This window comes from Barbus barbus (genome assembly GCF_936440315.1).
Source record: "Barbus barbus genome assembly, chromosome: 1".
NCBI classification, from domain to species: Eukaryota; Metazoa; Chordata; class Actinopteri; order Cypriniformes; family Cyprinidae; genus Barbus; species Barbus barbus.
The window spans coordinates 1,050,001-1,075,000 of record NC_136729.1 but is presented as its reverse complement, the minus strand read 5'-3'; the positions used below and the strand labels follow the sequence as shown (position 1 = coordinate 1,075,000).

The following is a 25,000-nucleotide window of genomic DNA, read 5'->3' as shown; positions in this document are numbered from 1 at the left end:
CATTTCCATTAATCATTTTTTTTCATTAATAATTGTATTTATTTGTTTATTAATCATATAATTGTTTGCATCACTCATGGTAGATTGAGTCCGTATCAGCATATGCTCATTCACACTGAACAGGTTCTTATGGAAGCAACAGAAAATACAAGGCAGATCAATATTTGAGCAGAGATTTATGTTTCATAATCTCCTCTGATGAACACTAGATGGAGCCACAGAATTATCCCCCATCAGTCAGCGTTTGCGTATACTGTACTAATCCTGTGCAGTAATTCTGTTTGCAAACTCAGTGTGTGAATTTGCTTTATGAAGTACTCTGATTTTAACATGCATGTATAGATTTAACAGGCTGTATCCCACAATGCAACATTTCCAGTGATGAATGACGTGTTCCAGATGAACACTTGTTACTTGATCAGACCCAAAATTGGATTAAAAATGCAAAATAACGGTTTATTTCTAAACTGCATCACCAGCTGAATTAAACAATGTAATGAATTCATGCAGCAGAAGATGCTTTCATGTTCATAACACTTCATAATCATCCACTGAAAGCACTTCTCATGTTGTGTGAACATAAGAAAGGACCGTTTTCCAGTTCTGTTTGATTTCCTCTTCCTCACATCAGGATAAAGCAGCTCTCGATGAGAAACTGATGCACTGTGTGACATAATACAGCTGTAGGTTTATACGTGTATTTGTACTAGTGTCTTGGATAATCTCAGACTTTACATTTCAAATCATGTTGTCTTTTATTAAAATAACAAATACAAAGCAACAAATTTAGTGTTTCATAGAACACATGCATTACAAAGATCAGAGCGGTTAATGATGTCATGCCCAGCACCACAAACGCTTTACCAATACGAGTAAGCAGAGACACATTTGAGTATTTACAGAGCATCACCAAACCACATTTGACCATATGAACACTCAGATGTGTTTGAGAACTTGAGGATGAAATGCAGGACTTAAAGCTGCTCATGGCCAGCCTGCTGTTTTGATATTGATCCCGTAGATGAATTTAAACAGCTGAAAGTGAGAGGATGCAATAAACTTGACCAAACTAAGCACACAGGTGACAAATAACCAGCCTCAGAATAGAAGTGAATTGAAAACTATTTTTTCATCTCACTCGCAAAAAAACAGATTTAGTATTCGTCAAAATGATTAAAACAGTGAAATGCAAACTCAGAATATGACGCAATCCTGCAATAATTAAAAAAGTAAAGTAAAGTCGTGACGTATTGTCAAGTATGGTGACCCATACTCGAAATTGGTTTAACCCATCCAAGTGCACACACACAGCAGTGAGTAGTGAACAAATGCACACACACACACACACACACACACACAGTGAACACACACCCGGAGCAGAGGGCAGCATTTATGCTGCGGCGCCCGGGGAGCAGTTGGGGGTTCGGTGTCTTGCTCAAGGGCACCTCAGTCGTGGTATTGAGGGTAGAGAGAGCGCTGGACATTCACTCCCCCCACCTACAATTCCTGCCGGCCGGGGACTCGAACCCACAACCTTTAGATTACGAGTCCGACTCTCTAACCATTAGGCCACGGCTTCCCTCATTCCCTCAAATATATTAAACAACACAAATGTATCTAATCCCATTTTATTAACCAATGTCTTTGCTGCTGATGATCCAGTTCAAGCATACTGATAATCAAAAGTGACCAGTGATACTGTGATCAAGAGTTTTATTCGTCACATACACAATTATACAGAGTATAACCAGCAGTGAAATGTAGGTCAGGTCCGCTCCAAGGACAGTGCAATTATATAGAATACAAATATATTTTATATACAAATATATTTTAAAAATAAAATAAAAGATAAGATAAAAAAATATAAATGAGCAGGTCAGTATGTTGTTGACTTAAATAGTAATAAGAGGAATGTGCAAAAAAGTTGTAGAGGGTATTTAAATAGCAGCAATATGAGGTAGAAAAAATTATGAATAGCTTATTGATATATGATATTTACATGGAGAAACATTATGAATAACTCATTGATATGGTGATATTACATGGAGTCAAGTGATGTTATGACACAGAGTTAGAGTTTAGGAGCCTGATGGCCTGGGGGAAGAAGCTCCTCCTAAGTCTCTCAGTTTTTGCCATCAGGCTACGGAAGCGCTTACCAGATGGAAGCAAAGTGAATAGTCGGTTACCAGGGTGATTAGAGTCCTTGAAGATTTGAACAGCTCTATTTTTGCAGCGTTTGAGGTAGATGTCCTGCAGAGAGGGGAGAGCAGACCCTGAGATGCGCTCAGCTAAGCGCACAACTCTCTGTAGAGCTTTGCAGTCCTGATTGGAGCTGTTTCCATACCACACTGAGATGCACTGAGTCAATACACTTTCTATGGTCCCTGAATAGAAAGTTTTCAGGATTGCTGGTGAGACCCTGAATTTCCTCAGCTGACGCAGATGGTACAGTCTTTGCCTGGCTTTCTTTACCTGTGTTTGGATGTGTGTAGTCCAAGTCAGGTTCTCGGAGATGTTTACGCCGAGGTACTTGAAGCTACTCACCCTCTCCACAGGGGTCCCACTGATCCTGAGAGGAGAGTAGGGCTGCTGCTGTCTCTTCCTAAAGTCCATGATCAGCTCTTTAGTTTTCCCCACATTCAGAGAGAGACAGTTGTCCTGGCACCATGATGTGAGTCTCTCTACCTCATCCAAGTATGCGGTCTCATCGTTGTTGGAGATGAGGCCCAGAACCACAGTATCATCAGCAAATTTGATAATAGATGTGGAGCTGTGAGAGGACACGCAGTCATGCGTGTAGAGAGAGTAGAGCAGGGGACTCAGGACACAGCCCTGTGGGGCTCCTATGTTCAGAGTGATGGAGTTTGAGGTGAACTCCTAAATTAATCCTAAAAGAGATGATGGTGAATTTTCATTTGGTTTAAAGGTGCGGATTAACTGATTTACTGCTAGATCTGCTAATACTCTAAGCAACATACTGTAATGTTGATTACAGTGGTACTGATTATAGTTGCACTGTAAAAATGCAAATGCTTATTTTCCAGTTTATGAAACCTTTTGAGTTCCAAATACTAAAAATGCTATCTTCTTGAAACCACAAAAAAAAAAAAATCTTGTCAGACCAACAAAATTGAAATGTTGTCCCAACTAGTCAAACACAGTTGTCTGAACAAAGAACTTTTATCATATTAAAATGTTAAGGCTTTGTGAGTTCCCAGCATGCATTGCAGCATGATTAAATTATGTAGTTGCTGTTTTAGGATTGTTTTGCTGTTTGCTGACTTCATTTAAACTTTTGTTGTTGTTTTGTCATTATTTATTAGTTGTACTGTGATGTAAAGAGCTTTTAAGTATTTGTTGATTGCCGCCGTTCTTGAGGTTTGTGACTATGTTCAACCGCTTATATCTGGATATATATTACTGGATATATAGAATTATGGAAATATATTCCTGGAATATATATTGCAGGATATAGTTGTTTTACAAAGACTATGTTGTTTACAGATCTGATTAAGTTATCCATTAAGGTTTGTCATTTGTAAATAAACACAAAATTGATAATGTTGAACTTTTTACACATTCTTTTTTTAATCCAGGAAACAGAAAAAACAAAAAATCCTCAAAGACCGTAATTGTTGCTTTGACAAGTATTTTTCTATTAGCAAAATAATACAATCAGCATTGCATGAATAAACAAATTTAAAGGTGCCATAGAATGAAAAACAGTCTTTACCCTGGCATATTTAAATAATAACAGTTCTGTACATGGAAATGACATACAGTGAGGCTCAAACACCATAGTTTCCTCCTTCATATGTAAATCTCGTGATTAAAAAAGACTACTGAAAAACAGGCGAATCAGAACATAACACCGACTGTGACGCAACAGTCGGGATCACTACGCCCCCAACATTTGCATAAACCCGCCCTTGTTCTAAGCCGGCCGAACCATCAGAAGCTCTGCAGGTATTGTAAATAAACAAGCGCGGACAACAGCGAAAATAACACAATAAATGTTATGTTCCAGGCCGTGCAGGGGGTGTGAAGTGCAGGGATGGGTTGGTGTCTGTATTCAGAAAGGCACAGAAAGCAAATAACGCGAGCCACTAAAGGGACATGGTTAGCTCCTTGCTAGCGGTAGCCTGTTACAGTACATAAGATTTCACTCTCAGTAAGGAGAGATGAGGATGATGGCGAATGACTTACAGATCCTGAGCACCACTGACAAGCATCTGATCTTGTGAAATGTGTGGTAAGTACTGTTGCTCCATAATGTAAACATAGTTTGTGTGATCGCGTCTCTTGAAAGTGAAACTATAACGCGATCGATGGATCGTTCAAAAGCAGTTTCAATGCCTCGCATATTAATAACGGCTCCCTGATGCCCGCGTTTATATACAGTATAATTACCCGACGATATAACTGCGAGAGAAAGTATTTAAATATATATTTTCCTCCCTGTGCCTCCTTCTTGCTGATGAGCCGTACTGTGAAACAGCCAATCAGAGCAGAGCTCATTATTATTCATGAGCCTTCCAAATAAGCCAATAACAGACCGTTTCATTCTAGGGAGAAATCCTAGGGTTGTAAATGGACATGTAAAATCGTTTCTGGAGATTTTTTGCCCTTACCTAAGCCACATACCTTCTGTGTAGATATCAGAGACCAATTTAAAATACTGTATCAATGCATTCTATGGCACCTTTAATAAGTACTTTTAAGTACAAAATTAGTGCGCAAAAACAGAACACTTGAAGTACATTATGGAAGTTTTTCACCTGGGATGGTTGAGCTAGAGAAAATTATAAATGCCATAAACAGATTATTGTCTCTCTCTGCAGCTCTGAGCTCCAGTGTAAACTCTTATGTGTTTTACCTGGTGTCTGAGAAAATGAACTGGACCGATGCTCAGACGTACTGCAGACAGCATTACACCGATCTGGCCACCTTTAATAACCAGATGGACATCAGTGAGCTGTTACAATCTCTACCCAGTGGCTTTAGCAGTATGATGTGGATTGGACAGCAAATGCCTCTTCACACCGTGGGATTCTTCACAGCCAAACAATTCTGGTGACAACCAGTACTGTGTGAGCATGTCTAATAGATACTGGAACGATTGGTGGTGTACATACCGATTACCATTCATTTGCTACACTGGTGAGTTGTGAGTAGCAGCTACAGTAAATGCCTAACCATTTCACTTAATTTAACCGCCCAGCGGAACTGATGGTTTTGTTTTTATGGAAAGCAGCAAAACACAAAGTTTCTTGTGATTATTGGATGGCTACATAATCCCTTACATACATTATAGTGAAAGTGTAAGAATGGTTTTTGTATTGACTACACTTTGTGTAATCACAGTTTGACTAATGATCTATTCTTTGGTTAGTGTAACAAAACCTCGGTCAGTCTGTGGTTACCAAGGTTTAATTAAGTTTTATTCATGCTTCAAAAGATTGATTTTGGGATGTTTATAAAACTAGGAGTTAAGTTACATTCCATGCAGGGCTTAAAACAACGCCTTTTCAAACTATACTTTTTAACTGAATAAATTTGATTGGTTTCACAATTAACAGACTCATGATGTTTTAATAATATATTTTTTAAAAATCAAATCAAATACAAATGGTTGATAATAGGGGTGTAACGGTATTAGTACTGAACATTTTCGTCAGGTTTTTCGTTGGGTACGCATGTTCATTGTAAAACAAATACACTTATTCAGTTAAAAAGTATGTATATTTAAAAAATATGCCTAGATATGGAGCAAGCGATATTCAGTTGAAATGTTTGAGAGTGAAACATGTCGGATTTATTGATGATAAATATATAACGCTGCTTGTGTATTTAAAAACACATTCAGTTTATTAGCACTATTGCAGAAATCTGATCTTTCATTTCTGTATGACTGACTATATGGACAGTTTCTATGCAATTCAAATACATATTTGATATATAATGATGCTCCAAAATGCACATGATAGCTGTAGAGTATATTTTGCTAAAGACACATTTTTAAAGAAGAAAAAATTAATGTTAGACCGCATACTTTTTTTTTTTTTTTTTACTGCATACAATTTTATTTATTTTCTTGAAAGCTGTTTGTCACCTATACTGAATATATGTTGTTATTGGCCTGAGCACTTTGTGTCTCTTACAGAGAAAAAGCGACAGATGATCAGACTGGAGGTAAAATCAAGCCAAAATGTGAATGATGCTGTAGTGAAGAGTAAGATTTTGGCAAAGGTGAGTTTAATATACTGTAAATAAATAAATTAGCTTTTTGTTGATTTTGTTTGTCCTCATTTAAAGTGAGTCACTTTGGATAAAAGCGTCTGTTAAATTATTAAATGTAAAGGTAAATTAAATGTATAACAATGACTATAAACTTAAGAAGAGTACTGAGTAATAAATGTGTTTCTGTCCTGCAGTTAGCGCAGATACTGAAGGAAAATGGTCTGGAAGATGCTAAGGCCTCGTGGAGGAAGTTTTCTGGGGAAAATGTCTTTCACAAGCTGTGGTATCAGAAGAGTGATGCTTCGAATGCCTTCTGCAAGAAAACCATGAACTGATCGTCTCATAATAGCATTTGTTGTGTAATTTTAGATGCTTTTAGAAAATGTGGGTCACTGAGACATCGGTAGATGGAGCTGTATATGCACTTCTGTACTATTAGGCTGTTTTTGTGTTAAATGCAAAATACAATTATTTGGAAATTTTATATAATAACTATAATTAAAAACGCAATCACCCTTACATCTTATACTGACTGTCCTTTTAGCCACAATTTGAATGCTTCTTTTGCATTGTAAGGTTTTTTTCTTTTGCATTGTAAGGTTTTGAATGTTGTAAGTGTCTAAGATGGCAAAAAAAACAAACATTCAAAATAAGCAAGATGACACCTGCAGGTCAACACCTGTCCTGTAGGGGGAGCTCAATAAAACAAAAAGAAAACGTCTTAAGCCCGGCTCACACTGTGCGATTTTAGCCACGATTTGGTCGTCTGATTTTGAAAATCCTAAAAGATTCCTATAATCCTAGGCTAAAATCGGTTGTCTAGATCGCTGGTTTGACATGTTCACCGACAGCCGATTAATGGCCGTTGCGATCAATTTTTTCCTCCGATTAAATTCTGGCAGTGTCAGAAGATTTCAGACACTTTCCTGCAGTGTGACATCTCCTACGACGACCGTCAAACCAAGAACCAATAGGAGCACTGAACTTGATGACGCAATTAGCGCGACAACTTCAAACCATTCATTATTTGTAAAAACAATATATGTACAAGGTAAAGTTTACTTAAAGTTTATTTATTAAGGGGCAGGATGTTTAAACTCGAATAACAAAATTAGCTCAAGTTCGCTCTGTAGAACTGGAAGTCCATAAAGCCCTCTTTTGCCCAGCCATGACTTGCTCCACACACGTCGTCTTTTTCGTTGTTTTTTTTTTAACATCAAGGCGTGTAATTAATAAAACTAACGCTACACGTTGCTGTTGTTTGCTAGCTACCATTATAGCGAGAGAACGCGGGTCACGTATTGATGACGTAAAACTCCGGACAAGTCTTCTTGAGTACGTCCGTTTTTGTCGCGTCTTGACTGTCGTACAGTCTGACATTAAGACAACTGAGATCCTACAGTCTGACATGGGGATCATGTTCGTACAGTGTGACAAGCAACAATCACAAAAGACTATTAAAAATCACACAGTGTGAGCCCGGCTTTAGGTTACTTATGTAACCCCAGTGCCTCGAGTTAACGAGACGCTGCGTCGACGACGCTTTGGGGAACGCCTACAGCGTAACCGGCTCTGAATACCAATCAAATCTGTCCAGAAATGGGAAGGTACGTCACGGGCGAGGTGACGTAATGACCAGCTGGTACAAAAGCACGTGCGGTGAAACCGGCATCAGCTTCAGAATGAAGCAAGCGCTGGCAGGGATGCCGGAAGTGTGGCCCCTTAGCGCAGTGTCTCGTTCCTTGAGGAACTGGGGTTACATAAGTAACCTAAGACGTTCCTCTTCAGGAACTCGAGCTGCGTCGACGACGCTTTGGGGAACGAGATACCAACGGCACCAGACTTCCACACCCCTGCCCTGTGTGTCCAAAAGAGGCGCACAGCTAGGGCAAGAGAACGGAAGAGCCTGGAGTGGCTCGCATGTCCAGGCCATAGAACCTGACGAAGGTCAGAGGCGTGGACCAACCCGCAGCGTTGCAGATGTCCTGGATAGGGACACCTGCGAGAAAGTCCTAGTGGAATGAGCCCTGACTCCCATAGGCGAGGGGAAGTCAGAAGACTCATAAGCCATGTGAATGGCATCCACAATCCACCGACCGAGGGTCTGCTTGGAAGCAGGCAGACCTCTCTTAGGAGGACCGTAGTACACTAGCAACTGGTCCATCCTTCTCCACATGGCAGCTCTGTGGACGTATGCATCCAGTGCTCGCACTAGACACATACGGTTTAGCTTCAGCTGGTCAGGATCCCGAAAGGGAGGAGGACTAAGGGCCTGCAGTACGACAGGCTGTGGTGTGACAGAAGGAACCTTGGGGACATACCCTGCACGAGGGTATAGAAAGCATAGGCGTAATTTACGGGTAGGACGGGTGGGACATGTCCCCACCACTGTTTACCAGGCTCGATATTGTCCCCACCACTTTTAAAAAGTAACTGAAAAATAGATTGCGTAAGGTATGTATTAAAGGAAAAGCACCATCTACAAATCGTCACTCTTCATAATCTAATTCATTCATTTAACACATTTTTCCGCCGGTCAGAAGCTTTTCAACGTCCTCAAAGATGAATATTAAGTCTGGTTGTGAAACTATCGAGAGATACGAGATATGCGTGACGGGATATGTAGTTTCCTTTCCCTATAATTAGTCTACAGATCCTGTACCTCTTTTAAAATGTATTTGTAGTCTACAATGTTAATACTGTATTTTAGTCTTACTCTTACCTCTACATTTTCTGCTCCCTGTTCTTGTTCTTTGTCAGTAGGCACATTTGTCTGATTCTGGGGAAAAATTACTAGTTCAACCCAGGATCTAAATGTTTACATTTGCAATCATAAGCAATATTGGCATTTGTCCATCATTGAAGGCTGAATAATAGTTAAAGCACTTTTAGCGTGGGTCGACGATCGGCGAACAATATCTAATAAGGCAAGGCAGAGATATAATCCACAAGCAATAATCCAAACGAGGTGCAAACCGAGTCCGAACGGTAAAGCAAAGGGTTAATCCAGGAAACACGGGCAGATATCAAAACACAAGGAAACAAGCAAGGCAAGATTTAGAACAAATGAGTGGGCTCCGTAGAGTAGCTATCGCTAGGATATACGCTATGCAATACTCGGCCATCACAGAGAGAAAGTCCAAGGTTTATAAAGAGTGTGTGATTGGGTGATAGCGATTGTGAGATAGTTCTCAGTTGTAAGCGTGATTAGTGTAATCAGCTGTGTGTGTGTCGTCCGTGCAATGGATGATGGGAAATGCAGTCCAGTGTGCTGTGTAGTGTGAGAGTCAATATGATGGAGAGGCGACCTCTGGTGGCTATCGGGAGGAAGGCCACAGACCGGATTCGTGACAATATTATGTATATAATAACTCTTAATTATGCATAATTACATGCAAGTAGTCCTAATCCAAACCCTAATCCTAATCCTAACCCTAACCATATAGTAAGTAGGCCTAGTTAATTAACATTACTCAGTACTTAAGTGTATAATTACACTGTAACAATGACACCTTAAAATAAAGTGTAATCTAAAGATCAGTCACTCAAAGCAAAGTGTACTTCAATATCAGTTACAATGTTTTAGTAAAGAAATGTATTACAAAGTCCCATCCAGTCCAGTTTTCTGACGTGAATCGTGGTGTCACATCCAGTTTAGACAGTATTACTGTTTCTGTTTGTGTTTGACGTGTTGCTTTGTGTTGTGCTGCTCTTGACTGGTGTAGAAACCGGACTCAGTAAAGGTTGTCTGGACTCTGATCACCAACTCCAGGATTGAACAGAGGAACGATTGATCCAGTGAAATTGGTGCTGATGGTCAGGAGATGTTTTCTCTCTGTGACGTTGTAAAATGACAGCTGACCTTTATTACAATCTAACAGAACTCCCAGTCGCTCAGGTGTCGGTGTCAGAGAGAGTTTAACTGGTGGATCAGTGTTGCTGTAAATGCCATTTTGTCCCTCTAAACACAGGAACCAGTATCTGTTTGATGGAGTTAAAGCAAGTTAGTTTTTTACACCAACGTTTTCTTCTTTCATCACACCAATTAACCATGCAGTTCCGCCTCAATTCTCCCTATCCAATCGTAGTCAGGGTGTGCACACGCTAAAATATTTATTCTAAAATGTAAGACCACACTGAACACATCGGCTGGTTCTTCGGTAATCTATTCGTTATCATAATATGTTCCGTTAATGAACTCCTTAGTAATCGGGCACCAGACCCTGTGTTTATCCAGATCGTTCGGCAGTGCATCGGTTAACTGGACAAAGTTTTCTTTCCTCGTGCTCGGCTGTTTCTCGTTTGTGATATTCGACCATTGTGAACCTCTGTAATCTTTATCATAATGTGGGGTTTCTAGCCATCCGCCCCCCTGCGGTGACTCAATGGCCAGATTTGACCAGCTTCTTACCTGTCAGCACCTGTTCATCTTCGCGTAAATCCACGCGATCTTGCCGCGGGAAACATCTGATATGCGGCTCATGCCAAAGAGTGAAAAACCATTTCGCAGACTCACTATCAGTCATGGTTGAATCCTTCTCTCTGTCCTGTCGCTTAAGTGCCCTCACAAAATCCTCCCTCTCTCGGAGAACTCTGTTTTTAATCTCCTCCCTGTCTCTGGGAAACATGGGGAAGCGTCCAGCAGCGCAGCTCGCTCATGCTCTCTCATACCCAGAAAAGGGTGACGCGAGGCCTTGTCAATATCGCGTCTTTAAAATACCCTAAAGGTTTAAGAACCCTCAGGCATTCCCAAACAGCTCGAGAGGACATCAGAACGCGATTCCTCGCCCCACACGCCATGCAATCAGACATGGTTGCGCCGTTCCAAGCGCATCCACACACCTCAGCAAAATCTGAGGATGTTTTAAAGGAATCGATCCGTAGCTTCAGATGCCCTTCCCTGCAATGTGAACATATCAGAACTCCAGACACTTTGATATGCGTTTGCTAATAAGTAGTCCACTCAGCGCCCATATCTCGCTTCTTGCATGCCGAAAGGCTCGGCAGGGCGCATAGCTGATCGCAGATCAAAAAATGGTACGGCTGAACCGCGTTGCGGTTCGCCGTTTTCTTTTCTCCTTGGAAACTGAGAAATCTCTCCATCTCTGGCTGTAGCCATAACATCGCTCTGGACCCGTGTTTGTTATGCTCTACCCTTATCAAACCCCTCCAGTTAATTACGGCATCCAAAACCTCCATGATCTATTTTTTTATCTGATCCTTATTGCTTTGAATTCCGTTATTCTCTAGCTCTACTGTGTTGGTACCCGCATACAGTCCTGAGTTTCTGCTCGATGTAGGCAGAATCATATTTTTAGAGTTAAACTCAGCGCACGCCGAAGAGCTGCGGGACCTCGGTCTGCTCCGAAGGCCTACTCCATCACCGACCCCCACTACTGCATCTCGCCCACAGCGGAGGCGCTACAAGCGGCGTGAGAGGAAGCAGAAGAGGGGTAAGCGCGGCAGTATCCGAGCTAGGCTAGCGGCCAACCCACACAAGCCAGCTATCCCCACCATCGTACTGGCGAACGTACGCTCTTTGGACAATAAACTGGACTACATCTGACTACTTCGCTTTACTCAGAGGACTGTAAGAGACTTGTGTTTTTGTGTTTACGGAAACATGGCTTTCTGTTGTTCCAGCAGAAAAGCTGGGGTTATGCCAAAGCCCTTGCATGATCAAGTCAAGTCAAGTCAAGTCACCTTTACTTATATAGCGCTTTTTACAATGCAAATTGTGTCAAAGCACTGCACAATATCAAAAAAAAAAAAAAAAAGGAAAATAATGTGTCAATAAGTTTAAATAGTGTCTTTGCAATAAGGTTGGCGATATCGCTGGAAATGAAGCGTCCCCAACTAAGCAAGCCAGAGGCGACAGCGGCAAGGAACCAAAACTCCATCGGTGACAGAATGGAGAAAAAACCTTGGGAGAAACCAGGCTCAGTCTGGGGGCCAATTCTCCTCTGGCCAAACAAACCAGCAGTTCAGTTCCAAACTGCAGCAAGTCAGGTTGAATGGGCTCAGCTGGTTCCAGTGGTCTTTTCCGATGGCTGTCTAAGTGGCGGGGTCCTCAATGGGGATCTGTCTCTGGCCTTCATCCAGGTGTTTGGCCTCTGCCTACGATCAGGGCCACATACGTCATCTCCCGGCGCTGATCCTCCATCTCAGGTGTTCGGTCATCTCAGATCATGTAATGGTTAGATCCAGACTGAAGTTCTGTAATTCCTGGCTATCACGGGATGTTAATCCCGTGGCAGAAACGTAGAGACAAGCAGAGACATGATTAGCGTAGCTGCTGTTCCATCTAAGCAAAAATAAATTGTTCAACCCAAGCTAAAGAATAATAATAATGTACATTTGATCAGATATAACGGCAGTACAAGATTATAAAATGCATTATGTGTATGCTTGGCTAAAGAGATGTGTCTTTAATCTAGATTTAAACAGAGAGAGTGTGTCTGAACCCCGAATGTTATCAGGAAGGCTATTCCAGAGTTTGGGAGCCAAATGTGAAAAAGCTCTACCTCCTTTAGTGGACTTTGCTATCCTAGGTACTACCAAAAGTCCAGAGTTTTGCGACCTTAGAGAGCGGGTTGGATTATAGCGTGGTAGAAGACAAGTTAGGTACGCAGGTGCTAAACCATTTAGGGCCTTACAGGCAAGTAATAATATTATGTAAATTATATGGAACTGAATAGGTAGCCAGTGCAGAGACTGTAAAATTGGGGTAATATGATCATATTTTCTTGATCTGGTAAGAACTCTAGCCGCTGCATTTTGGACTATCTGTAGCTTGTTTATTGAAGATGCAGGACAAGCAGCTAGCAGTGCATTACAATAGTCCAGTCTAGAGGTCATGAATGCATAAACTAGCTTTTCTGCATCAGAAACAGGTAGCATGCTTCGAAGCTTGGCAATGTTTCTAAGATGGAAGAATGCTGTTTTTGTAACATGGGAAATATGATTTTCAAAGGACAAGTTGCTGTCTAAAATAACACCCAGATTTTTGACTTTAGAGGACGCAACAGTGCATCCGTCTAGTTGCAAATTATAATCCACGAGATTCTGTGTACGGTTTTTTGGTCCAATAAGTAATATCTCTGTCTTATCTGAATTTAATAGGAGGAAATTATTGGTCATCTAATCTTTTACACTTTTTACACAATCTATTAGCTTAGATAGTTGAGAAGTTTCATCTGGTCTTGTTGAGATATATAGTTGAGTATCATCAGCATAGCAATGAAAACTTATCCCGTGTTTTCTAATAATATTACCAAGAGGCAGCATGTAAATTGAAAATAGCAGAGGACCTAGGACAGATCCTTGTGGTACTCCATACTTTACTGGTGATAATTGAGATGACTCCCCATTTAAATGAACAAAGTGGTAGCGATCGGACAGGTAGGATCTAAACCATCTTAAAGCCTGTCCTTGAATACCAGTATAGTTTTGTAATCGATCTATGAGTATGTCATGGTCTATAGTGTCGAACGCAGCACTAAGATCAAGTAATACTAGCAATGAGATGCAGCCTTGATCTGAAGCAAGTAGTAAGTCATTCGTAATTTTAACAAGTGCAGTTTCTGTACTATGATTGGGCCTGAAACCTGATTGAAATTCTTCATAGAGATCATTTTTTTGCAAAAAGGAGCATAATTGAGCAGACACAATTTTTCCTAAAATTTTAGACATAAACGGAAGATTTGAAATGGGTCTGTAATTTGCCAGTTCATTAGAATCTAGTTGTGGTTTCTTAATAAGAGGCTTAATAACCGCCAGCTTGAATGTTTTGGGACGTGACCTAAAGATAACGATGAGTTAATAATAGAAGCGGTTCTTCTGCTACGGGTAACAACTCTTTCAGTAGTTTAGTGGGTACAGGATCTAATAAACACGTTGTTGGTTTAGATGCACTGATAAGTTTATTTAGCTCTTCCTGTCCTATAGTTGTAAAGCACTGCAGTTTTTCTTTGGGTGCGATGACTGAAGCTGAAATACTAGACGCAGTAGAATCTACATTTGTTATTGTATTTCTGATGTTATCTGTTTTATCAGTAAAGAAATTCATAAAGTCATGACTATTAAACTGTGAGGGAATGTTTAGATCGGGCGGTGTCTGTTTATTAGTTAATCTAGCCACTGTGCTAAATAAGAACCTTGGATTGTTTTGGTTATTATCTATGAGTTCCTCTGGTTCCTCTGATCAGGTTCCTCTGGTGTTTTCTCTTTGGCCGCCCACATGCTTCCTGTTTTAATCTGGACACGTTTAGCCAGGTAATCACCTTTAAGATGTTCTGACACAGAGAAGGAGGCACAGATTGAGCAGGACCTTCAGATCCTCAGCGTCTCTGCTGGAGAAGCTTCATCTTCTTCTGTCAAAGGTAAGATCTGTCTGAAGAAACAACTGCTTTGAGGATTTGACAGAGAAGTAGAGGTTTGCATTCAGTTTAACCAGGTTTGAGTGTGTGGTCTGAGCTTTAATGTGGTTTCAGACTGAATCTGTAGGGTTAAGGGTGGATTTGTTCTGTCATTTTTTGATTCATTCAAATGCAGAATGTATGCTGGGAAAAATCACATATTGCAAAAAAAAAAAAAAAAGTTTTTTTCTGGCCCGAATATATTTTTAAATATATGTCAAATATTTGTTGTAAAGAGTGAAGCACAATTACAGTTATTTTCAATTGCTAACATCCCTTTGTCCAATCTGTAGTCACATTTTCAAACCTCTAAACACAATTATATCCATCTGTTGTGACCACACCATTAACACAATTCATGTTGTTTTCACACAATATTCAGTCAATTAACACATTTCTAATATGCTTTAATGTTCTTTTCATACAAGCTTACCCCATACCAACAATCATGGGTCTTTCTTATCTTTTTTACAAATGCTTAAACACAGCATGACCGAAATGAAGAACTAATGCTCCAAACTTTAAATATAGTGTAAAGCCTCTACTTCTGCAACAACAGCAGCTTAAAAGAGCTGCTAAGAATTATTTTAATTACTAATAATTGAGAATAAGCTGATTACAATCTTAATGAATAATTCCAAGTCTTTCCATACACGACCATGCTCAATAAAAAGACACTCTCTGGATTGGTTTTGTTCAAAACAATACAGAACAAAGCAGAGAAGCATGAAAAGAAAGAAAATGTTTGGAGGAGGGAGATTTGGACGAGGGAAATGAATAGTTGGGACGAGGAAAAGGTCTGGTTGGAGAGGACAAGATGGACCGGGGAGAGGAGTAGTTGGACCAGGACTGTCTGGTTTGGTTCAGCTACCAAATCAGACATCAAGAGACTACAGCAGACAGTCAGGACTGCTGAGAGGAATATGTGTGCTCCCCTGCCCAACCTCCAATACGTGTACATCTCCAGAGGGAGGGAAAGGGCTAAGACAATCACTTTGGACCCACACACCCTGCCCACTCTCTCTTTGAACTGTTGCCTTCTGGTCAGCGAGAACCAGCAGAACAGTTTCTTAACACAGTCTCAGCCTGAACAATTCTAAAACAGTCATAACAATACATTGTCCATAATAACTGACACATTTATACAGAGAAAACCCAAAATTGTTCACTTGTGAACTTTTTTTTTTTAATCACTGACAGCAATTTAATTTTTGCCAGTAAAGCCTTTACTGCTGCAATTCTGTCACTTTTGTTTTACACTCCATTACGTACTGATGATCCTTCACTATGCTGTACACATACTAGCTCAAATTATTCCACTCACACACACAAAAATGAAGTTGCTGGCTGAATTATTATTATTATTATTATTGCTGTTGTCATTGTTGTTATATTTTTTAATGGATCTCATATTGTAAGTTCTATACAGGTCACACTGAGACATGATAAGTAATACAGTTTTTGTAAAGCCATTAATTGTTGGCAATTTGAGAGTCTATGCAGTATAATTGACTACATGTTCCTGTTGGATAGAAGACCAGTGCTAATGGACTCGATTTTGAATCAGGCTTGCTGTGTTTTGATAAAGTTAGTATATGAAGAAAAGGGTATTCAGCATTTTGAAATGTAGAGTTTGTATTTATTTAACAAAATGTGGTTTTGGTCAGAAAATGTACTATTTGGCTAACTGTGTGATGTAGGTGTGTTGCTGTGTTAAGAGTTTAGAAAAAGTATTGGTAAACGCTTGTTAGCGATTGAAAAAATTATGACATGTATTTGTCATAATACATTTGTCGTTTGTATTATGACAAATGTAACTTATTTTCTTGGATTGAGCAATATGGAGGACAAAATATATATATATATATATATATATATATATATATATATATATATATATATATATATATATATATATATATATTATTTAAAAATATATATACTTTAATACATATACTTTTTTTGCCCTTTTTTTTATATTTTGAAATCTGTTTAAAAATATATTCAAAATGACATTTTTTGCCATACGGGATGGTTGATGTTCAGAGACAAAAGAACTACAGCAGTTTGACATCTGAAATAAAATGACAGTACTTTAGTAAAGCACTCTTGATGATAACGTGTTTGTGAGTAAGTTATTCATTGAACTGTTTGCTGTGAATCAGGTGATGCTTTTCTAAAGAGAATCCCATAGTCGTCACATTTATATTGATATTCTGATTATGTCTCCCATGAGCAGCTGTAGAATGGCCCAGAAAGCAGACAGAACTCCATCTACAGAGAGGTGAGGGGACGTTTGCAGCGATCTTCTGAATCAACTGAACTCATGTTAAACCACAGCCAAAGAAGAATGATGAAGAATAATACAGAATGTCCTAACCCAGATTGATTCTATATTTTAAATCTGAAACAGTGTTACATGCAAATGTGTCTGTTCTGATTAGTTTCTCACATATCTGCATTTTTTTCTTTATCAAACTCACCCAAATCCAGCCCATCAGCTGATGGCAACACCCCCAAATCTGCCCTCCGCAAAGCGGCATCCAGTGACGCCTCCAAGAAGAAGAAATGCAAGAAATCTAACGAGGATGCCATGAACAAGGTGTACACTAACCTGCTGAGCAGCATCTTCGGACAGGTATCTCACACTCCGTCACTCCTGCTCTTGTGTTAGAGATTCTTACTACAGCCTTAAGCACCTGAATCAGATCTTTAAATCAATAATTCATGCAGAAATGACAATTCTGCCCAGGCATTTTCTTCTGCAAAGCACTAATTTCTTTCACTCTGCCTTTCTAATACCGCTGCATTGTGATCACAATCTGACAAGCTCCAAAAAGAAAGAAAATGCCATGAAATGCCAGTTTTGAAGTCATTTAATAGCTATTGAGTGATGAACAGACCCAAACTGAAGTCATTATTGGCTGATAACCTTCCCTTCATGATGGTCACTAAACATACAACAGCCTACAGACGTCAGCAGCATCACTGACATCAAACCTAGTGACGTATCTGACGTTTCCATGCTTAAATGTGTGAATGAGATTAATTGTACTTAAATGTTTATTTGTGACTGAAATGTTCCATTGACAATCAAGCACAAGCACGGTGCATGCAATATTATACAGAAGAGTAAGTTTTCTATGCTTTATTGCTGGGATTTTACACAGATATATATGAGATTCTGCACTGATGACAGCAGTATTCCTGTTGATTTCATGATGATATTAAGCACAGCGTGCCGTGTCTTTGTATTTAGTGCACTGACTCTTTTGTTTTGTGCATCTCAGAGCGGGATGTGTATAGTACGTCTGTTAAGCACTCGTTAACCCCTGTAATCGCACTCAGACTGTAATAATAGCACATGACGTCACTCTTCATTTACTCTAACGAGGATTAACGAGGCTTAAGCGGATGGAACGGGACTGAAGGACAGTGGTGGCGTTTGATTCATGACTTGACTCGTGCTCTACACATGTTTCCTACCTGCCATACAGTTTTGATGTTTTTGAAATGTTTCGGGTTACTTTTTTACTAAATATCAAATCTGTTCCCATTCTCGTGCTTTTAAAATTTTAAAAATGTAAACTTGAATTTTGTTGTTAATGTTTTTTGATAGACAAACTCAAAAATTGGTGTCTGGTTTGTGACAACTGCAAACCTCGTATTATAATCAACTGAAGATGATGAAAGAGCTCATTTAATACACAGTTTGACCTTTAGGGGCCTTTTTCAGACTTTATTTTGTGCTCTATTCTCAGTTACGAGTGTTTGCTGAACCTCATCAGAACTGAGTTTAGTGACTCTGTTTGTGTTGCTGTCATCAGATGTGATGTTACGACAACGTTTCTGATCACTGACACACATTTCTCGACTAATAGCTCATGACGTTGTGACAGAAACACCAATGCCTATTTGAGTAAAACAAAAAAAAGGACAATATTTTTTTTCATGAGATTTTTAAAAATGTTTTTAATTTGCAGTTTATTAATTTTGATATTTTGCTATTTGCAGCAAGTACAGTGTTAAACCTGAGTAAAAATGAATATTGAAAAACTAAAAAACTAATTGAAATCTGTACAGGAAACTTTTTCATAAGAGTATAAAAACTGTTTTATTTGCAAATTTAACAATTTGCAAATTACAATATGTAAAGAGTTAAACTGAATAAAAATGAATAATAAAAAACAAAATAACAAAAAACAAAAAGCAAAATAGAAAACCTGAATAGATTTTTTTTATTTCAAATGTATTACATTTCATCATGTAAGGAGATAAATGGAGTAAAACACAATGAAATAGTAAAATGGCACCATTTATGCTGTGTAAAATTGGACAATAAAAAGCAAAACAGAAAAGAGAGAGAGAAACTGACTAGGAAATGTTTTCATCAGATTATTTTAAAATGTTTTTGATTTGCATATGTAATAATTTGCATATCACAGCATGTGATGCTAATTGAGGCAGAGTGAGAATATAAAATAGAAGCACACTAGTAAACAGTGACCATGCAGTGGATTCTTGAGCGATTATTCTGTGACCCAAAACACATCATGGAAACTTGGATTGAGTTGGAAGCTTTAATCAGATTGTGTCCTGATTGATTCTGAGTCTTTAATCAAAACAACACTTGATTCTTTCAGATCATCAGCTCTTATAACAACCACATACACAACTAATGTGATGTCTCTGTGTTTTCTCTCAGGAGCGAGAGCTGTCTCAGCCAGAGCTGGATGGTGAGTATCACACCATCTGACCACATTCACGTCTCCACTCAACATCATTACATCTCAGATCATCACATCATATCACATCACATCTCCACTCAACATCATCATATCTCAGGTCATCACATCACATCACAGATCATCACATCATATCACATCACATCTCCACTCAACATCATCACATCTCAGATCAGCACAGATCATCAAATCACAAATCACATCACATCTCCACTCAACATAATCATATCTCAGGTCATCACATCACAGATCATCACATCATATCACATCACATCTCCACTCAACATCATCACATCTCAGATCAGCACAGATCATCAAATCACAAATCATCACATCACAGATCATCACATCTCAGATCATCACACCATAGATCATAAAATCACAAATCATCACATCACAGATGATCACATCACAAATCATCACATCACAGATCATCATATCACATCACATCTCCACTCAACATCATCACATCTCAGATCAGCACAGATCATCAAATCACAAATCATCACATTCCAGATCATCACATCTCAGATCATCACATCACAAATAATCCCATCACAAATCATCACATCTCAGATCATCACATCACAGATCATCAAATAACAAATCATCACATCACAAATCATAACATCACAGATGATCACATCACAAATCATCACATCTCAGATCATCACATCACAAATCATCACATCCCAGATCACCACATCTCAGATCATCACATCACAAATAATCCCATCACAAATCATCACATCACAGATCATCACATCTCAGATCATCACATCACAGATCATCAAATAACAAATCATCACATCACAAATCATCACATCGCAGATGATCACATCACAAATCATCACATCACATCTCAGATCATCACATCACAAATCATCACATCACAGATCATCACATCATATCACATCACAGATCATCACATCATATCACATCACATCTCCACTCAACATCCTCACATCTCAGATCAGCACAGATCATCAAATCACAAATCATCACATCCCAGATCATCACATCTCAGATCATCACATCACAAATAATCACATCACAGATCATCACATCTCAGATCATCACATCACAGATCATCAAATAACAAATCATTACATCACAGATCATACAATCACAAATCATCACATCACAGATGATCACATCACAAATCATCACATCACAGATCACATCACATCTCAGATCATCACATCACAAATCATCACATCACAGATCATCACATCATATCACATCACAGATCATCATATCACATCACATCTCCACTCAACATCATCACATCTCAGATCAGCACAGATCATCAAATCACAAATCATCACATCCCAGATCATCCCAGATCATCACATCTCAGATCATCACATCACAAATAATCCCATCACAAATCATCACATCACAGATCATCACATCTCAGATCATCACATCACAGATCATCAAATAACAAATCATCACATCACAGATCATAAAATCACAAATCATCACATCACAGATGATCACATCACAAATCATCACATCACAGATCATAACATCTCATCACAGATCATCAAATCACATCACAGATCAGCAAATCACAAATCATGACATCACATCATATCACACCTCCTCTCAACATCAGCACACATCTGTTTGTGTTCCAGAGCTGACCGAGGCCTTCAAGGAGTTTGATTACGATCAGGATGGCTATCTGAACTATAAAGATCTGGCCGAGTGCATGCGGACGATGGGCTACATGCCCACAGAGATGGAGCTGCTGGAGATTATCCAGCAGATCAAGATGAGGCGTCAGTATCTGTACACACTAAAATAATGAACTGATTACATTATTGTTACTATTATTATTACTTTTATCTCTATTGATATTACTTTTGCCGTCATCACAGAATATTGTTATCATCACCATCTTTAGTATTTTCATTATTATTATATTATTATTATTATTATTATTTTTATGCATGTTAATATTACTTAAATACTACTACTATTATTCAGATTGTCATGACTGTTTGCTTTCATCGCTGTTATTGTCATTGCTGTTTTTTTTGTGTGTGTGTTTTGTGTTCACTATATGTTGTATGTTTTGCACTCCTACTAATAAAAAAAATAAACTGAACTGAAGTATCATATATCAGCGTCTCAGGTCATATGGTGTTTCTGTGTGTTCAGTTGGAGGTCTGATGGATTTCGATGATTTCTGTGAGTTGATGGGTCCCAGGATGATGGTGGAGACGGCAGATATGCTGGGACTCAAAGAGCTCAAAAGCTCCTTCTGTCAGGTACAAAAACAATCACAAACACTCATATCAAGTTTGGGGTCAGTATGATTTTTTTAAAGAAAATTAATACTTTTGGTCACTGAGGACACATTAAATTGATCAAAAGTGACAGTAAAGGCATTTATAATGTGATAAAAGATTTATATTTCAAATAAATGCTGTTCTTTTAAACTTTCTATTCATCTGTGAATCCTGAAAAATAAAATGTATCACGGTTTCCACAAAAATATTGTGCAGCACAACTGTGTTCAACATTGATAATAATCAGAAATGCTTGTTGATCAGTAAATCAGTATATTAGAATGATTTCTGAAGATCATGTGACATTGAAGACTGGAGTAATGATGCTGAAAATACAGCTGTGCATCACAGAAATAAATGACAGTTTAACAGATATTCACATAGAAAACAGATACTTTACAATGTAATAATATTTCACAATTTTACTGTATTTTTGTTTTCTATCTATTGACATTATTTTCTGATTTATGGAGTGATGAAAAAGGCATCCAAAATCCCCTCTGGAAAAACCTACTAAATCAAACTACAGTTTTGAACCTGAGTGCATCCAGTGTTCAGATTCATGTGCTGGATGTGTATGCAAATTAGTGCATATTTAATTAGATGCCTCATTTGCATATTTGAACATTTAAAAAAACTTGTAATACAAAAAATGTTAGCATCAATCAATTGTAGTATGGTGAAATGTATTTTATTTTTTACCCTGTTCAGCTGTAATGTAACTGAGCAGTTTAGTTTGAGCAGTGAATGAGCTGTGTGTGTTTGGTGTTTGTGGTCAGTTTGACACTGACGGTGATGGGAAGATCTCTCTGGACGAGATGAAGGAGGCTCTGAAGAATCTGTTAGGAGAGAAACTCAAGAAAGGAGAGCTGGAGGAGATCCTGAAGGAGCTGGACCTGAACGGAGACGGAATCGTGGATTTTGACGGTGAGAGATCTGTTCGAACTGCAATAATATTTTATAATACAATGTAATATAGTAACATGCTGAAATGGAAGCATTCAGAGATGTGAAGCAGCAGTGATCTGATGTGTGTGATGTGAATATGATCTGACTCTTCCAGAATTTGTGATGATGCTGTCGGTGCGATAACACCCTCATCTACTGATCCCAACAGCAGACGATACGGGAAAAACTGGAAACATCTGAGATGTTTATAACTGTGACTTGCAGATGAAATCATGAAAGGCCACAGTGATTTCTGTAACAAAAATGCATTTCCCTAGTTTGCTCTACAGTATAGTATTTCATGGATTAGATATAGGTCTTTATGGACTAATGCTAGTAAGTATAATAGTTTAAATCTGTTCATTTTGTACATTTTTTCCTAATATACGAATGGAGGTTGCCAAGTATTTTCTGTGAAATGAGTTATGAATGTCTGGAAAAGTGATGCACATGATTCTAAAAGTGTGATTTCATCTCAAACTAGCTTCAGGTGGAAAAAACTCATTTGTAACATTTTTACATTTTCTAAATGATTTGTTAAAGTAATGCAGTGCAGTATGTAGATGACTGTGATTTTAATGTAGAATACTGTATATGTGTCTGATGTGTAAATGAATAGAGATATTTTTATGCATAGACATTTGAACAAGTGTACACTTAATGTTTTTCAGTTTTGTTAATAAACAGTAAAAGTCTGAAAAAGCATGAGAATTTATATAAACATTATAAAACACGTTTTTTGAGAAGAGGATTGCAAATATGTTTGAAACGGCACAGAAGTGAGAGATGAGAATGGAAAAAATCTATATTTCTAAAGCATCAGAGTGTGAAACTCAAATAATGAGAACATCAGAGGACAGAAGTGTTCTTGTCTCTGTGATCCGTGTTTTACAGTGTTTTACAGCAGTGTTTTACAGTGTTTTACAGCAGTGTTTTACAGCAGTGTTTTACAGTGTTTTACAGTGTTTTACAGCAGTGTTTTACAGTATTTTGCAGCAGTTTTACAGTGTTTTACAGCAGTGTTTTACAGTGTTTTACAGCAGTGTTTTACAGTAGTGCTTTACAGCAGTGTTTTACAGTGTTTACAGTGTTTTACAGCAGTGTTTTACAGTGTTTTACAGTAGCGTTTTACAGCAGTGTTTTACAGCAGTGTTTTACAGTAGCGTTTTACAGCAGTGTTTTACAGCAGTGTTTTGCAGCAGTGTTTTACAGCAGTGTTTTACAGCAGTGTTTTACAGTGTTTTACAGTAGCGTTTTACAGCAGCGTTTTGCAGCAGTGTTTTACAGCAGTGTTTTACAGTGTTTTACAGCAGTGTTTTGCAGCAGTGTTTTGCAGCAGTGTTTTACAGTAGTGCTTTACAGCAGTGTTTTACAGCAGTGTTTTACAGTGTTTTACAGCAGTGTTTTACAGTGTTTTACAGTAGCGTTTTACAGCAGTGTTTTGCAGCAGTGTTTTACAGTGTTTTACAGCAGTGTTTTACAGTGTTTTACAGTAGCGTTTTACAGCAGTGTTTTGCAGCAGTGTTTTACAGTGTTTACAGTGTTTTACAGCAGTGTTTTGCAGCAGTGTTTTGCAGCAGTGTTTTGCAGCAGTGTTTTACAGTGTTTTACAGCAGTGTTTTACAGTGTTTTACAGCAGTGTTTTACAGTGTTTTACAGTAGCGTTTTACAGCAGTGTTTTACAGTGTTTTACAGCAGTGTTTTACAGTGTTTTACAGCAGTGTTTTACAGTGTTTTACAGTAGCGTTTTACAGCAGTGTTTTGCAGCAGTGTTTTGCAGCAGTGTTTTACAGCAGTGTTTTACAGCAGTGTTTTACAGTAGCGTTTTGCAGCAGTGTTTTGCAGCAGTGTTTTACAGTGTTTACAGTGTTTTACAGCAGTGTTTTGCAGCAGTGTTTTGCAGCAGTGTTTTGCAGCAGTGTTTTACAGTGTTTTACAGCAGTGTTTTACAGTGTTTTACAGCAGTGTTTTACAGTGTTTTACAGTAGCGTTTTACAGCAGTGTTTTACAGTGTTTTACAGCAGTGTTTTACAGTGTTTTACAGCAGTGTTTTACAGTGTTTTACAGCAGTGTTTTACAGTATTTTACAGCAGTTTTACAGTGTTTTTACAGCAGTGTTTTACAGCAGTGTTTTACAGTGTTTTACAGCAGTGTTTTACAGTGTTTTACAGCAGTGTTTTACAGCAGTGTTTTACAGTGTTTTACAGTAGCGTTTTACAGCAGTGTTTTGCAGCAGTGTTTTACAGCAGTGTTTTACAGTGTTTTACAGCAGTGTTTTACAGCAGTGTTTTACAGTGTTTTACAGCAGTGTTTTACAGCAGTGTTTTACAGCAGTGTTTTGCAGCAGTGC

The 25,000-nt window shown here is 38.5% G+C and overlaps 1 protein-coding gene across 1 annotated transcript; it reads left to right on the top strand.

Annotated features, from left to right (window-relative positions):
- Positions 1 to 14,539: 14,539 nt before the first annotated feature.
- On the top strand, positions 14,540 to 23,364 carry LOC306868709 (calcium-binding protein 2). Its single transcript, XM_079415003.1, has 8 exons — positions 14,540 to 14,621; positions 16,897 to 16,941; positions 17,151 to 17,295; positions 19,363 to 19,393; positions 21,046 to 21,189; positions 21,572 to 21,681; positions 22,482 to 22,629; positions 22,766 to 23,364. Exons 2-8 carry the CDS (start codon positions 16,904 to 16,906, stop codon positions 22,792 to 22,794), a joined length of 645 nt encoding a protein of 214 aa, XP_079271129.1. The 5' UTR covers positions 14,540 to 14,621; positions 16,897 to 16,903; the 3' UTR covers positions 22,795 to 23,364.
- Positions 23,365 to 25,000: the final 1,636 nt, after the last annotated feature.

What these genes read in the sequence shown, in the direction of transcription:
- LOC306868709 (XM_079415003.1), top strand. Translation starts at nt 16,904, where the DNA reads ATGGCCCAGAAAGCAGACAGAACTCCATCTACAGAGAG. An exon ending in AGAACTCCATCTACAGAGAG is followed by an intron (nt 16,942 to 17,150) that starts GTGAGGGGACGT and finishes ACCCAAATCCAG; the next exon opens with CCCATCAGCTGATGGCAACA. An exon ending in GTCTCAGCCAGAGCTGGATG is followed by an intron (nt 19,394 to 21,045) that starts GTGAGTATCACA and finishes TTTGTGTTCCAG; the next exon opens with AGCTGACCGAGGCCTTCAAG.